This window comes from Rhinolophus ferrumequinum, chromosome 13 (genome assembly GCF_004115265.2).
Source record: "Rhinolophus ferrumequinum isolate MPI-CBG mRhiFer1 chromosome 13, mRhiFer1_v1.p, whole genome shotgun sequence".
Taxonomy (NCBI): Eukaryota; Metazoa; Chordata; class Mammalia; order Chiroptera; family Rhinolophidae; genus Rhinolophus; species Rhinolophus ferrumequinum.
In genome coordinates this window covers 6,792,075-6,808,742 of record NC_046296.1, presented here as the reverse complement: position 1 = coordinate 6,808,742, position 16,668 = coordinate 6,792,075, and the positions used below count along the sequence as shown (strand labels likewise).

General features: G+C 47.3%; 1 protein-coding gene across 3 annotated transcripts; it reads right to left on the bottom strand.

The window, feature by feature from the left end:
* Positions 1–576: 576 nt before the first annotated feature.
* On the bottom strand, positions 577–16,513 carry THNSL2 (threonine synthase like 2). 3 transcript variants are annotated; one of them, XM_033125475.1, is made up of 10 exons: positions 16,433–16,512; positions 14,607–14,694; positions 13,206–13,440; positions 11,809–12,003; positions 11,274–11,426; positions 8,156–8,386; positions 5,098–5,246; positions 4,865–4,990; positions 2,513–2,664; positions 577–2,082 (listed from the first exon to the last, which is right to left on the bottom strand). In XM_033125475.1, the coding sequence occupies exons 3-10, from the start codon at positions 13,426–13,428 to the stop codon at positions 1,857–1,859; spliced, it is 1,455 nt and encodes a 484-aa protein (XP_032981366.1). In that variant the 5' UTR covers positions 13,429–13,440; positions 14,607–14,694; positions 16,433–16,512; the 3' UTR covers positions 577–1,856. The 3 variants fall into 3 exon arrangements, with proteins under 3 accessions (XP_032981366.1, XP_032981368.1, XP_032981369.1); XM_033125477.1 differs by lacking the exon at positions 14,607–14,694 and having other exon boundaries at positions 16,433–16,513; XM_033125478.1 differs by lacking the exons at positions 14,607–14,694; positions 16,433–16,512 and adding an exon at positions 15,642–15,871.
* Between the last annotated feature and the right edge of the window lie 155 nt (positions 16,514–16,668).

Sequence of the window (16,668 nt, the reverse complement as noted above, 5' to 3'; positions counted from 1 at the left end):
TGAAAACCACCCCAGTGTCAGGCAACTGTGCCATCACGGGAGCTGCGGCCCTGGTTCCTGGCTGCTTACAGAATGCACCAGGCACTATGCTCAAACAGGACTGCCAAAGATGGACAATCCATTGGAATATAGGGAGGAAAGATAAATGGAGGTTTTATTATTATTCCTTCACTCCTAGTTTAGCACCTGGGTTTGTGTAATGTATACATAATTTAGTATAAATAAGTTGGGAGAACATATTAAATTTTTTTTAATCAATGGGGCAACTTTAACAAGCTTCAGCCCACTGTGTTAAACAATGGTTCCTATTTTAAAGAAGCTTAGAGATGGGGTGTGTGGGGACAGAGTTCCAGAGAGCAATTTCCAGGCTTTTGGCCTCACATGGAAAGGTGCTGGCTCAGGTAGTAGATGGCCATCAGCTGTGACTGGTTGGCCATCAGTTGTAACCAGTTAGCCAATTAGCCACTGATATAACTGCTGTGACTATGTTGGTTAGTTGGTTGGTTGATTGGCAGGCAGAGAAGTGGACGGCGGATTGCAGATCGTGTGGATCCTACTTCGTGTGTCTCGCCTGGCCGCCAGCCGTCATAGTGGTATGACTCCCCTATCTATGGCTTCATGGGTGTTGGCCTCACCATATCCTGTGTTCTTATGTGGGGAGTGGAACCAGAGACTCCGCATGACACCCCGCATGACAGGGTGATAATGCAGAGATCCATAAAACAGGATAGGAGGGAATACATGTTTTAGGAAACCTACAGTTAAAGTTTTGCCTTCAGGGTTCAGAAACAGGAATCGTTATTTCCAGGTGGGCTGATGAGGGCCAACTCCACAGCAAACAAGACGCAGGAACAAGACTTAAGTAGTCTGTGGGATGGGTCTTGTGGCCTAATCGAAGGACAGTCTCACAGGGGCAAGTACAGGGTCGGAGGCATGGAAAGAGGAGAGAGTGAGTCACGTTTTCAGAGGAAAGAACGATTTGATTTCTCTGAGGCAGCATGATTATGAAAGTATCAATGGAAATGTAGACATCTGGGCTTCATTTAATGGTCAACAAGGGATCATTGCTTCTCGTAGCTATGGCATATGCCCTGTTTAATAAAGCAGGTGAACCCAATACATGAGCAACAGGGCAACCTGACTCAGTTTGCACCTTGAGGAGCACACTTCCCCATACCTCAACTCTGTCCACTACCATCACCTGTGCCACCTGCCCTGCTGCCTGCCCTGCCATCCCCTCGACACTGGGCCAATCTGAAGCAGCTGGTGGAAGTAGCACACACCATGGCACCACCAGCACCACTCGGCAGCCGCCATCCTCTGCCCACTGGCTATGCGGAGTCACCATCACACTGGACGTGCACTTGTTTTCTAGGGATTCCCAACATTTCAGAAGGGTAGAAGCAGGCCAGGACCTCTGGGTAAACAGTCTCAGACACCATGAGCCCCAGCCCTGTGCTAATGGAATGAGCGGCCCCCATCTGCATAGGTTTAGAGTCTGGAGTCCTAAACTGTGGAGCTGAGGTCAACTCTGTGTCCAAGGCTCTTCATTTGCAGGCCCTGAGCTTTCACATGCAGCAGTGATGCCCCTGCACTGTCCACTGGTGGGAGGGCACCTTCAACAACCACCCTCACCCCCACCCAGCCTCCCTGGAGACCAGGCACCACAATGCCATGGTGAGAGCACAGAACAAAGCCAGCTGGCTCCAGACCCCACTGACAGCCTCCTAAGAACACCATACACCAACTCTTAACAGGGAGAAGTTGCACAAGGCAGCTCAGAGGGCATCTGCCTTCCCTGGTCCCCAACCACCACCACAGAGTCTGAAGCCTAAAGGATGCCAACTCCAGCCTGGCTAGTCTGAGGCATTCAGGAGGTGACCTGTCCACTGCCGGCCTATTTCCTCAATTGTGTTCCGAAGTATCAGTGTCCAGTCATCACTTTTCTGCATTGGGGTACAGCGTGTCTCCTTTTTCTCCAGGGCTAAGATCTCCAAGGGAGTCTCTGGGGTCAGCCCGGCAGCCAGGACAGCTTCTGGGAACTTGGCGGCAGAGGCGGGGGCCAGACAACACCGGGGAGGGCTGTGAGGGGTGGAGCAGGTGGAAACAAGTGGGCAGGAGACAACAGATAGAGGGTCAGGTACAGAAAGGACAAGAGGAAAAGGGAGGAGAAGAAGGAACAGAGAAAGGTTAGAGGTTGAGTGGGGCACAGAAGAGAGAGACAGACAGACGTTTGGTACCATGAATTTATCTCTACAATGACGAACAAATTGCTTCTTTTTTTGAAAGCCCAGCTCAACCACCACGTCTCACACTGGCTGTCCCTGGGATACCTAGCATGCACCCTCTTCTGGGACCATGGTTCTTGAGGCACACTTCCACAGAGCACTTGTGTCATGCTCATTAAAGTCATTTGTTTACATTACTGTTTCTCCTGGCTGAGAAGAGGAGGGCCCCTGAAAGCCAAAGGGTCCCCCCACCCACCCAGTAGCCCCGGTATCCACAGCCATACCTGGGCTGCTGCCTGTCCATCTGCTGGTAATGGTAGCTCACGGCCACGGCCGAGTGAGGGCACAGCAAGTATTGGTTCTCTTGCCAGCAACGTCCCATGGTCTGGGTGATGGCTTCATCTGACATGGGCTCAGACGTCACTGCCAATGAAAGCTGACAGGTCCCAGGATGAGAGGGTGGAAATCAGGGTCGGGGGCAGCAGGCAGAAAGGTGACCAAACACCGACTGCATAACTTAGTCAGATCAACATCAGAGACGCAAATGAAATGTTCACATTGAATGGTTCAGATTCAGCTCAGAGAAGATTCTGTTTTCCCACATCTCCCAGTTTTAAGCTGACTCACTCAACTTGAAGGAAGAATGCATTTGCGTTTCAAGTCAATGAACTGAGTTAAGGTTTGGTTCATGAATCAGCAAATAAATATACAGTCTTATTCAACAACTGCAAAAACACAGAAGGTAAAGGGCCTTCAGAGATCCCTGGTGCTTTGTTGTTGGTGTGCCCGTTCCTGTGGGCATGAGAACACCTTGTCAGTTCCCATCCAGCTCACGTGGCACCTCCTCTAGCAAACCTCCCCACTACCCTCAGACAGAGAAAGACTCCCTTCTTGGTGACCCCTCACTAGACGGTTTATTTGATCATTCTCTGAAAATGTATGCCTACGATGGGCCATACACCCGACATATGCTCGAATGCAACAGAGACCACAGGGCATTATAAATTGTTTGTATTAGGGCTCACAGAAGACAATGAATGTATTTTATTTTGTATCTCCAGCACCTAGCAGTTTCTGGCTCATAATATACATGTACTATGAATGAATGAATGATTGAATGAATGCTGTTTTAGTAGATGGAGTGTCTTCTACATGCACAGCCAGGGAGAGAATGAAGAACTGGGAGATATAGTATCTTTCTTCATGGAGCATCTCATTTACATGAGGAGAAAATGTGAATGTCAAAACAAGCCATTAACCAAATAAGTTGATCTTCGGTTGTGTTATGGTCTGAATGTTTATGTTATGGTCCCCCCATAACTCATTGTTGAAATCCTAATCCCAATGTGACGGTATTTGGAGGTGGGGTCTTTGAGAGGTAATTAGGTGATGAGGGTGAATGAGATTACTGTCTTTATAAAAAGAGGCCAGAGAGCTAGCAAAATCTCTTTCTGCCATATGAGGATACGAGAAGGAGGCCATCTGCAATCTGGCAGAAGCCTCCCACCAGAACCCAACCATGCTGGCACCCTGATCTCAGACTTTCAGCCTCCAGAACTGTGAGAAATGAATTTGTGTTGTTTATAAGCCACCCAATCTATGGTACATTGTTATAGCAGCCTGAACTGATTAAGACAGGTGACATCAAAAGCAGCACAGATTCCAGAAGACACAAATTCCACTCTGGTCTGTATGGATGGCTAAGCCCAGAGAACTGTATCCAGTTCTGGGAATAACCCTTGAAGATGGACATTGACCACTCAAAATTCTGTCATGTAAGACCCAGCAAGAGGAACCAGGAAAGCCTAGCAGGTACACGAAGATCCTCTTCAAATGTGGGAATAAGACTGCCTGCAGTGCGCAAGCTAGGAGGAGCAGATTGTAGTTCAACATGAAGAGCTTTGTAATGACTAGAGCTGACGTGAGGTAGTGAGGTCCTGGTCCTAGAGGTATACACAGTCTGGGTGATCACTTGGTGGGAATGTGGTAGGGAAAATTAAAGGCAACTTCAACATATAAAGTTGTTTTCTGGTTGGTTTTTTTAACACAACATAAGTGACCATCACCAGATGACATTAAAATGAAAGCATTCCCTCCCAACTAGATTTTTCCTTAGGGAGATAAAATTTCACCTCCTTAAAAAAAAGCTAACAGGACAATGGTCTCTGCTCATATTGGATGGACAAAGTGGCTTCCAGTTGTTATTATTGGAGATCAACAACAATAATAAGTAAAAATAATAATAATTAATATATCAAGCCCTCTGTTGCCTGGCAGTATTCAAAGTGCTTCATGAGTATTATTTGACTTAAATCTTCAACAAGGCTATGAGGAAGGCATTCTTATTATCCCCAGTTTACAGATGAGGAAATTGAGTCACAGAGTTGAAGAAACTGGTCCAACATCCCACAGCTGGCTCGGAGTTGAGCCCTATCTGACTCTAAGCCAAGACTCTCTACTGCCTCTCTCATTCAATAAATGAATCCATATAAAGTGACTGCAAAAGTTCCAGGCGCATAGCAGGTGCTCAAGGAACAGGTGTCCCCTTCCCTTGGACAGATTTTCAAACCCTAAGTCTGGTTGTATCTTGGAGCTGCACCCTGTCCTTTCTCTGTGGTATGTGGGTGGTGACTGACCTTGCTTTGCAGTTCCTTCGGTAAACTCACACTTTGGGTCCTCTCAAACTGCTCCATGAGGGCTCTTGTCCCCTGGCTGTCAGAGTCAGATAACAGCCAGAAAATCCTCTCCATGTTGTAGGGCACCTGGGCAGAAAGGCAGGATCCGGGTGCGTGGGCACTCTGATCAGCCCTGGTCCATTCCCACCCAACCAAAACGTGACCCGCTCTGCACACCTCCCCACAGGTCCCACCTGAATGTCCATAGCTGATGCCAAGGTTGGTTTGACGGTCTCAGACAGAGAGAAATCTCCTCGCTGGACAGTCCTATGGATGATGTCATTGCAGTTCACTGTCACAACCAGGCGGATGGGCAGGCCCATTTTCTGGGCAATGCACCCAGCTTAGGACAAGAGAGGAGAAGAACAATGGTTTCTTAGACATCACACCAAAAGCACAAACAACAAAAGGAAAAAATGGAGAACCGGACTTCATCAAAATTAAACTTTTGTGCTTCCGAAGCTTTTGTGCTTAAATGACACTATTGAGAAAATGAAAAGGCAATCCACAAAATGGGAAAAACTATTTGCAAATCATATATCTGATAAGAGACTTATATCCAGAATATACAAAGAACTGTTAGAACTCAACAATAAAAATACAAATAGCCCAATTTAAAAATGGGCAGAGGACTTGAATAGACATGTCTCCAAAGGAGACGTACAGATGGCCAATGAACACATGAAAAGATATTCAACATCATTAGTCATCAGGAAAATACAAACCCAAACCACAATGACATACCACTTCATATCCACTAGGGTAGCTAGAATGAAAAAGACAGATGATAACAAGTTTTAATCAGGATGTGGCTTAAATGGAACCCTCATACATTGTTGGTGGGGATGTAAAATGGTGCGGCTGCTTTGGAAAACAGTATGGCAGTTACTCAAGAAGTGAAGTATACAGTGACCATATGACCCAGACATTCACTCCTAGGTATATATACTCAAGATAAAAACAGGTTCACACAAAAACTCACACACAATGTTTTTAGCAGCCTTATTTATAATAGCTAAAAATTGAAACAATAGAAATGTCTATTAACTGATAAGTGGATTAAAAAATTGTGGTCTCTGCACACAGTGGAATATTATTTAGACAAAAAAAGGAACGAAGTCCTCATAGATGCTGCACCACAAGTGAACCCTAGAAACATTATACAAAGTGAAAGAAACCAGACACAAAGGGCCACGTATTGTATTATTCCATTTATATAAAATATCCAGAATAGGCAAATCTATAGAGACAAAATAGATTAATAGTTGCCTAGAACTGGCAGGGTGCAAACGGGAGAGGGGGATGGGGGAAATGGGGAATGACTGCTGAAGGGAAGAGGGTTTCCTTTTAGGGTGATAACAATGTTCAAAAATTGACTGTGGTAATGGTTGCACAAATCTGTGAATATACTAAAAACTACCGAATTGCATCCTTTAAATGGGTGCATTGTATGGTGTGTGAATCACATAGCAGTAAAGCTGTTACCAGAAAAAAAGAAGAGAATGTTACCATGCCCCAATACTGTTCTCCGTGCCCCAGCTACTAACGTGCATGTTTGCTGTTATTTGCGGAGGAGAAAATGGAGCTTCTGGGAAGTTGAAATAATCCATCCAAAGCCTGCCAAGTGGCAGAGTAAGGATTCAAACTATGTCTGTCTAAATCCAGAGCACATGTGCTCGTCCCCTAACTCAGCCTCTTAGAACGAGTGTCTTCTGGAGAGGCACGGAGGGATGGCAGAGCAGCACCTTTGGTCCCGCCTAACAGCGGTTCCTGTTTGCGTGGAACAAACAAGGAATTCCTCATCCTGAGAGGTGGAGAGCCCGAAAACCTAACGTAGTTTACAAAGGTTTTACATACTTCCATGAATGGTTTATCTCTGGTGAGTAGTGAAGAGAAGTTAGAGATAAACACACCACCCCGGTATCATTCTTAATTTTGCAAAGCACTTTCACATTCTAATTTCATTTGATCCTCATGAAAATGTTATGTTATTTCTCCTCTTCTATGAAAGAGGAGACATGGAGGCTCAGGAAGGTGCAGGTTGTTATCCGTTCTACCCTTCACTACTGTGTTCCTGAGGGAGCAGGGAGAGACAGGCGTACCCTCCGCTGATGTTTATCTTGTGCCCTGCACTGTGGTAGGTACTGGAACTGCAGAAGCTGCATGGTTCCAGGTGGCATCATACACTGGAGGGTGATGCAAACAGGTAGCGTGGTGGATTTCACTCCACGGGAGGTAAAGAAGGCTGAGTCATCCTTCCCTAACTGCCAGCTCACTGTTCTTCCCATCCCCGTGTTAGAGGAAGGAGCCAGAAAGACTCCTGGCCTCACCTAAGCTATCTTCAGCACCCACTGGAAGGACCATCAGAAATAGTAATGCCCATTAGGAGGCTGCCTAGCAAGCTGGCGAGCATGCAGGCTGCCGGGTGGTAATCCTGGCTCCGCTACTGACCAGTGTGTAACCAGGGGCAGACCAGTCGTCTTGTCTCATCATAAGACGATAATGATCGTATCGTCCTTCTCATAGGCGCAGGTGAGGATTGAATGAGTTAATATGTGGGAAGCCCTACAAGCGATGCCTGATGTATATAGAGAGTGCTCGGTACATGTTAATTATTAGAGAAAATTAGTTTAATGTCAGGCAGCTGTACAAAGGTCATATACAAACATAACGAATCTTATTTGTGCCTCACAGCACTCCTGAGAGATATGATAAGTGATCCAATCTGTTGTATACCAGAGGACCTGAGTCAAAGGGACTCAGCCGTTCAGCTAATAAAGGACAGAATGGGGACCAGAACCCTAAGTCCACAACTCTTTTCACTTCACATGGTCTCTGGGTAGTGTTTCTAGGAGTGGGAACACAGTGTGCCAGCTGAGCCACTTGCCCTCATCGCAGGCAGCTGGCCGAGGCTACGAGTAAATCTGTATTTCTGGAAGAGGGCACGGACAGCTGGGCACAGAGGCTGAGGCTTGATGTCCTCTCTCTACACTCTGCCAATCCAGGGCGTCAGGTCAGGCTGCCACAACACCTCAGTACTAACCCACAATTCTCCCCCTGCAGCAAGAGACCGTATCTCCCCTCAGGGAGTTATGGGGAAGTTTTCTGGGAGCTTCTTCTGTATAGTTTCCCATCACCTTCTGAGCTATGACTCAATCTTTCTCTTCACAGTTGCAGGCAAAGGGCAGCTAAAAGGACTGGGGCCACAGATATTTTTCTGGAAAGCCCATTTCCACCCAGGGGTCTTCTTACCTGCAAGGTTACCAGCGGCCCCCGTTGGCACAACCACCTCCACAGGGGGCAGTGGGTGCATATCTAAGGATGGCACACACCGGAAGTAAGCAAAGAAGTGGTGGGCCATTTGTATGAGGACACGAGACCAGTTGACTGAATTCAGACTCATCAGATTGTGTTTCTTGACAAAAGCCACATCCGTGAACACGGCCTTGATGGGCTCATCAAGTTCATCGCTGTTTCCTTCCACTGTCAGGGCAGAGAGGAGAGGGTGGCTGTTAGGAGCATGAAGGACCCCCAGGCAGTCAGCACAAAGGACCCCCTTGTGCTTGCCCACAGCAAGGCCTTCCCATCCAGCTGGGGACTTTTCTCAGCCTTGGTTTCTTTACTCTGATGTGTCTTGGCCTGGCTTTCTAGATTCAAAATTAAGCTCCTTGAGGATAGAAACCATATCTCATATTCTTATGGTCATACTTCCGATGTTTCCAGCGTTATGTAAAATAAGATAAAATGCCAACCTTCTGGGATATTGAGAAAAGAATTCCTCTTTGTATTCCATGCCCACCTCCTCCATTCTGGGCAGGAGGAAAGGTTTCTTAGGTGGTGAGATGGTAAGAGGCGGATCCTCTTTACTCCACAGTCCTCTATCAGGAGTTAACGATGGAAGAGTCACTGTTCCCATGTGCCCTGCCCTTCTTCCTTCATTGAGATCCCAAGGGTGGCTGTTCTGCTCTCTGCTCCTACATGGTAGGTAAGCTGGCATGGGCAGGATTTCTCCTTCCTGAGCTGGGTGTGTATGCAGTTCAATTTATGGACGAAGTAGTGGGTAAATTTATGGGTGAATTGGCTACTAGTCCAAGTTGCATTCTCCAACCCAGCTCAACCAGCCATCGAGCCAATATTGATCTCTTATCTGAAACCTGGATATATTTCTCCACTGGATCCTAACTTGGAGGAGAGTGGGCTAAGATTTATTGGGAGAAGTGCCAGAGTATGCGTTGAGATTGTTATCCATTCTACCCTTCACTGGTATGTGACGGCAATGAGGCTGGGGGCTGACTCTAGAGCCATGACAAGGGCCATGTTTGCTGGGGTTCCAGGAAAAGATTCACTGCTTTTAAGAGAGAGCCACAGAAAAACAGAGACTCGGTTATCTCAAATAAACATCAAAGGCCACAAGAGGAATGAGCCTGAGGATTGGGGAAGGCAGAACAGAGAATGCAAAGAACCTGAGTCTCTGAAGGTATGCCTGAGTCATCAGGAGCCCACCCCACCTCTGGACTTCCAATTATATAAGCTGGAAAATATTCTTGTTCACGCTGGTCTGACTTGGATTTTCTGTTTCTTCCAGCCACAAACATCCCAAATAATATATAACTAGCATGTGCTGATTATTCTGTGTTTAAGAAGAACCAAGTATACTATATGGAAATTAATGACTTATAAAACAGTGTTTAATACTAATTCCCTGCTCCCTGAGCTCACCAATCTAATAGAAAATACATATTCACTGTTAGTTCCTGAACTAACACATATCTTCCTGGAAATCAAATCAGAAGATTCTAGAAAGGAACAGTGATGTCTAGAAACAAAACTAATTTATTTAAAGTCTGCTGCCTTATTTTCTTAAAGCTCAGAACACGTACAAAACAGAAATGTCCCCTCGGCTCCAGCAGTAACACATTTCGGACAAAATACTCATCACTACCCACTTGTCTGCTATTTTGCAAATGGTAATCTCCAACTGGTGGTCAGGAAAGGGGCTTCCAGGCACACCCTTAGGTAAAAGCCTTCCAATATCTGTGTACAATGTGAGAAGAGAGTAGGTGGCAGGACAGAGGTACAAAAAGCTATTCTTTGCTTTGATTCTAGGAAAAGATGATCCTAGATCTACACTCAGCAATTTTGGTGCTTGGGGTACAACAAGGACCCTCAGAAACCCAAATCTTATGCATGGAAATCTTGCAATGACCACAGGAAAATACAGCCAGATGTGGGCAATTACCAAGATTAATGTGTAAGATTTTGCCAACACCTGAATTAGCTAAACCATGAACTTCTCACTAGAATGTGTATGTGCTTATTAAAGAAAAGAGCACAGGGGGCTTTTTGCTTGCTGTTGAACAAATAGACAAAGGACATTCATGCTACTCCCATGGGTAAGGTTTGTTTTCACTGTGCTTTTGCTCCTTGACAAAACTGGTGTTATACAAAAGCATCCTCTATGGGATTATACCAGGAGGCAGGACCAGTCGTAGAAGGAATGTCTTCAGTCACGACATTTACTGTCCTGCCAGATAAGTGACCAAACCAAGCCAGGCTGCCTGGACTGCTTGCCTGAGGCCACAGTGTACAAAACCTCACCAGGACTCCTACCTTGGAGTTACCTGGAGTCTTGTGGGATATGAGAAGTAGAAATAAAGATGTATGACTCCGCTCAAACTCACCCCTTCTTTCTCCACTCTTGATCTCCATAATGATTAAACCCATTCGGAATGGATGGCCTAACATTAAAGGACATGGTTTTATGCCTTTCTCAAAATGCATTCATGATGTGGCTCCAGAAGTGTCACAGTGACAACTGCCACTGAGTAGCTTCCTACTTTAAATACTTAGACCTGCTAACCAAGCGCATGGGTTAGTCACTTCTGTCCAGTGAGGGCAGGCATGAGCTGTCAACATGTAATGACACATTCTCTTGAAATAGTTATTTAACATAGTTGTGCCTTCCAAACTTCAGTGCCCTGGGAAAACAACCAAGTCACTTGGCTCAGACTATGGCCTTGGGTTGCTGCCTATATACACGGCACTAGCAGGCTGGACCTGCATGGAGGTAGTGTTCTTTGGGGGATGTTTTCAAACCTGCACTTCCTAGGTTGTACTGTCAATATTGGTTCATCCATCTGTCACCTCGAATAGTTTATGAGACTGTATAGCCAAGAGCCTGCCCAGAGCCAAGCCAAGGCACATTACCACCTTCAAAATAAGATTGTTTAAGGAAGGGAGGGAGGGAGACAGAGGAAGAGGAAGGGTGGCCAGCTAGTCAATTGACCAGTTTTGTTCCAGCCCAACTCCCAAAACGGACCCACTGCAGGCAGGGCCACGTTGTCCCTGGAAGCTCTGTCCCGGCACTCACCTCCAAACACATGGACGTTGTCCTTCAGCACTGTTGTCATCTGGAGCTCCTGAATCTTTGTGCAGTGACCCTTGGGCAGCAGAACAATGATGTCCACGTTCTTTGCCCCCTGAACACTTTCAATGGCAGCACTCCCTGTGTCCCCAGAAGTTCCTGGGTGGGAAGAAAAAAGAACCCTCCCATTTAGAACAGAGAGATGAAGTGACTGCTTAAAGCATTGTTGCTACATGACACAATATCTACTATCAAATACTTGGAGGGGAGGAACCTAGTACTTAATTTGGGGTCCATGGATAGAATTCAGGGTGTCTGTGAACTTGGGACCACATAATATTATATATTTTATATATTTCAAAATATTCTGAGGCGCCCATAGCCTCCACCAGACTGTCAAAGGTATCCATGGCACGAGAAAAGGTTGAGGACCCTGCTCTGGAAAAAGCAGTAACCCACTCCCTGAGTGACACCAGCGGAGGACATCCTGTGGGTGGATCCTGGCAAGCCGGAGCACTGTGGGGCTCTAACACTCACGCACCTACAACCACAGTGACATGCTTCTCCCTCTTCTCCAGGAAGTACTGTAGGAACTGTGCTGTGCAGCACAGGGACAGGTCCTTAAACGCATATGTGACGCCGTGCCACAGCTCCAACACGTTCAGCCCGTTCCTCAACCTGGACAGGTGGACCACCTCTTTGTGGCGGAATCTACTGAAGGCTCGATGGATCAGCTCTGAAAGGACAGTGGGTGAAGGGCATTATTGTCTCTTCCTTCCAGTTATCTCTCCGTCTCTTTACACTTATGAACTTGAAGTTTTTCTCTCTACTCCAGGATAAAATGACCATACATTTTTATCCTAAATGATATCATGCATGAATATAATTGTATAATCCTAGGAAAAATCTGAAAAGACATGCACCAAAGTGTTCAGAGAGTCCTCATAGTGATGCCCACAGAAATGGCGCTGTAAGACTTTCATTTTTTTATTTTGTAAACATCTTCATAATCTGGATTTCTTGTGAGCATGTATTCCAATTGAGGATTCAATTAAAGTTATGTGACAAACAAATCAATGTCGCATCTCCTCTTATTTTCCTTCCTAAAGACAGGACACTGTTTTTTTTTTGTTTGTTTGTTGCATTACTAAATCTCACACCTGAGAAGCCAGACTCTTGGGAGGGTTTACATAAAACCCTACCTGAGGCAGGGCAGCTAGAACAGCACTTCTCAAACTTTAATTGACAAATCAATCAATCAACTTAAAATGCAGACTCTGGTTCAGTGGGTCTTAGGGACTCTGAGAATTCTCATAGGTGCCAGTGCCATCAGCGCTGGCATCAGACCACATTTTGAGGGGTCCTCTTCTCTTCCCCAGCCCCAAACTCTCACTATTCTGTTATGGATATCAGATATTTGGTCCATGGACCAGCAGCACTAGAATCATCCGGATCCTTGACAGGAAGGCAGGATTCGCAGGCTCCCACCAGGCTTACTGAATCAGAATCTGCCTTTTAACGAGATCCCTGAGAGGAATTCACAGGCACATTCCAGTTTGAGATGAGCTGGTCTAGGACGCTCTGAAAATCCCTTTTGGAATTACCATTCAAGGAAATAAAACAGCAATCCGAGGGTCTGTGTGCCTTATATGCAGGAAGGAAAAGGCCCAACATTCAAGCTGCTCATGTTGAAAAGGTGTTTTAAAAATAAACTAAGGGAACAAAATACTCTGAAGATCATTTTGGCTGGCGGTGAGAGCTGGACTAGATGAAGTCTTCGGGGATAGTTCCAATTCTGGAATTCCAGAGTCTGAAAAAAACACCACATTTTGGGAAATGTGACTAAAGATCTCCTAGGGATAAAGTGATGGATTTGCAACTGGGTGGGGGGCTACGCTGGCAGCAGAGGGAAGGTGGACATCGGGCGGTGGTACTGACCATTTAAGTCCTCTCTTGGAATGAGCTCAGGGCCAATGAAGAGGGCACACAGCTCCTTCACCAGGTTGGGGTAGGACAGCGTACTCCATTGACGCAGGGTCTCTCTGCCCAGCTGTGGGAGCTCCTCGGGCATGAAGAGGCCCCCATCGGGAGCATAGCCAGAGAAGAGGGCCCCCTCAAAGTTGACACGTGGGGCCATTCCTCGGGTGCTGACGTACCACATGATCCTAGAGACCTGCAGAGGAGACAGTCCCAGAGGTGCCTGGTCTCTTTCTCCAGCACCCCATGGACAAAGCTGAAGCATACACAGCCCCCTCAGCTAACTCTTGGATCAGCGCTGAGTGGGGTATGTGTCCCAGACCAGAATACCGGAGCCCTGCCTCAAGTCTCATGCCAGCTTCACTATACGAAGCATGACCCCTCCAATCAAAATTCGGCAATTCCACTGATCAATTACCTTGGGAAGGGGGTACTAGAGCATGCCGGGAAAGGAAATAGCTTGGTCTTCACTGGTGAGGAAGAAGGTCTTGGGGAAAGACAATAGCAATAGTAACCGCCATTTTGATATACCTCTTGATAAGGAGAGGACCACCACCCTCGGTCATATACCCTTTTGAGAGATGTTTGTGCCCACTTCTGCTGAAAAATACCCACCTTTAATGGTTACTTAGCCATGTTGCCTATAACTTAGTGGTTCTCAACTCTGGTAGTTTGTTAGAGTCAACTTGGGAGCTTTAAAAAAAATACTTCTACCTGGGACTTTACATGGGTCAATTAAATTAGAATCTCTAAATGAGCGGCTTCTCATGTGTGTCTAACATGCAGCCAGGGTTAAGAATAGGGTGACTAACTCATCCCAGTTTGCCTGGGACTTTCCTAGTGTTAAAACTGAATGTCCTATGTACCAGGTGACCCCTCAGTCCCAGGCAAACTAGGACAGTTGGTCGTCCTAGTTGAAAACCAGGGCCCTACCTCTCAACTGAGTCCTAGAAGAGTAGTTAGAAATGCTGACATGCTCCTCTTAATACTCGTTAGCTAACTGGCCCTGTGTGGACTCAGAGTTCTCTGATTGAGGTTGAAGGGGAGTGTCCAAGGGCACCTCAGGCCTAACTCTGGTCACCCTGTCACATCAGTTGGGTTCCCTGGAGCCCGGTGCCATGTCAAGGAGCTGGGCTTGAACTCTGGACATCTTTCTCTGGGTCACAGCTGTAAATTTGGGGGCTCTGATTTTAAAGCCCCACAGCACCTCTAGGGATGAATTTGGCTAGACATACAGTAGCTCTCAGTACCAGCTGGGACTTGTTTCTGTGCCAGGGCCAGAGGGGAGGCCCTGATCTATGGGTGCAAAGCCACCTGAAGGGTCCCAGCTATAATAAGGGTATGAACTAGCATAGCACTGACCTGGAGGAATTCTGGTTTCCCACACTGGATCTGACACCTCTGAGCTCTGTGCAAGTCCTACGTGGGCTGCCATGTGTTACACCCTCACCTACAAATACAAATGCATCCAACTTAGAGAGAGAGACAAATTTAATCATCCAAATCATGAATTCTTTGAAAGTAAAAGTGGATATATGTTAATAATTACGAAGGGGCAATGGGTATAAGCCAGAACTGTCTCGGGCAAAGTGGGATATATGGTATAAGGGTGCGTGTCACAGAAATGAAATCAGGGTAACTCCAAAAGCCAACTGCACCAGGGAGGCAAAGCAGGCCCAGTGTTTCACCAAACAGAACTAGGGTATGGGGAGCTGGGGACTAGCAGTACCTTCACTAAGGGGAGGAATTTCTGTAACTCTGTGGCAAGGCTTAGAGCCAACGTAAACTGCCCAAGACCCTGGAGTAACAAGAGGGAGATACTGCCTGGCCACTTTATAGAACCAGACTAAAGGAAAGGAGGCAACTGAGCTGCCAAAGAAGCTGTCTCAGGTGGAGGGCAGGGGTGGGGACAGGCAGGGCTATAAGGACAGTGAAAGAAAACATCTGCAGAATGCCCTTCACTGGGTGGGTTGGACTATATCACCCCTGGGTCACTGGGCTCTGTTCTCGGCTCTGCGTTTTAATGTGGACACACTGGCGCTGGAATAAAGGAGAGGGCCTGACACCAGGCTCTGCACATGTCACACGTTAGTGTAAAGAACTGGACCGATTGGCATACAGGTGGCTGTCCCCACCGGGGAAGGACTGCACCTGTTCTGTCCAATAACCCCAAGGGGCAGCATTCTCAGACCAATGGGGCAAAGCTATAGAGAATACAAATCTGGGTTTAGTGTAAGATAAACCAAAGAGAGAAGCCCAGAAGTAGCAGTAGCTGCCACAGGAGGTGAAGTTGAGGAAGAAAATCAAGCACTTTTGTTGGACCGTTATTTGGGTGCTCCAAGCATCCAACGGGGAGTGGACTAAGTGACCTCTGAAATATAAGATTTTATGATTTACCCTTGTGACTCCTGTCCATCCTATTCCTGAGATGGGTCAGAAAAACTGACCAATCAGCTGGATGAATAACAAGGTAGACAGGAGACCACCTTGGAGCCAGGAACCATTTCAGGAGGGGCTTCTCTGTGTGGCTCAGAGAGGTGGAGATTTTTCTGACAAGGGGTGGGGCAGGGCGGAGACTTGGACCCCAGCGGGCTGAACCCGTGGCTACTGTGGGCTGATCACAGACTGCGAACCTCGGGACAGGTCCCAGGCAGGCGGCTGGGCTGCCTCTTGTCACGAGCACCAGTCCTCCAACTAGCCAGGCTCCAGGCCAAGAAGGTTTTGAAAAGGTCTGCAGGATACACTCCACTCCCAGCCTCTGAAAACACCCCAGACTTCTCATTTTGGGGGTTCTCCTAGAACTGCAGAAACCCTGCAGAAGGAGCAAAGCTCGGAACCGCCCAACCCTCCCAGGTTCCTGCAAGTTGCAGAATCTGAACAACAGGTTAGTCACAGAAAGTGGCGGTGAGCCCACACAGCCCTGAAGTCAGTGTTGAAGGAAACCTCCAGAAGTTCAAGAGCTCAGAAATATCTCTAAACCGACACCCACGGGGTGGGCGCCGCGATCAGCAGAGAGGGAACGCCGAGGAGGAGACCCTGGGCGCGGAAGACAGGGCCGCTGGGGTGACCGCTGGCGTGGGGCGGTCACCGCGGGGAGTGAGATGCGGATGCCCAACCGCTCCCGGATCCGATCGGCTGGTCTGAATCGGCAGGTGGAGGGGCTGCCCGGACGGGCCGGGCGCAGTTACCGGGTGTAGGCCGCTGGTGGCCGCGGGCGCTGCCAGCTCCAGACGTGAGCAGTGGACTCTGCGACAATGACAGGCTTCCGTTTCAAGGACTAGAAGGGCGGGGGAGGGAGGCCGAGGGCGGAAGAAAGCCGCGGGGAAAGAGGGGGAGGGCGGAGCGAAGGGGAATGATCAGGAGAAAGAAACGCTTTATTCCTCACTCGGCATGTTTATAAGGCACTTTGCTAGGTGCTTTATTC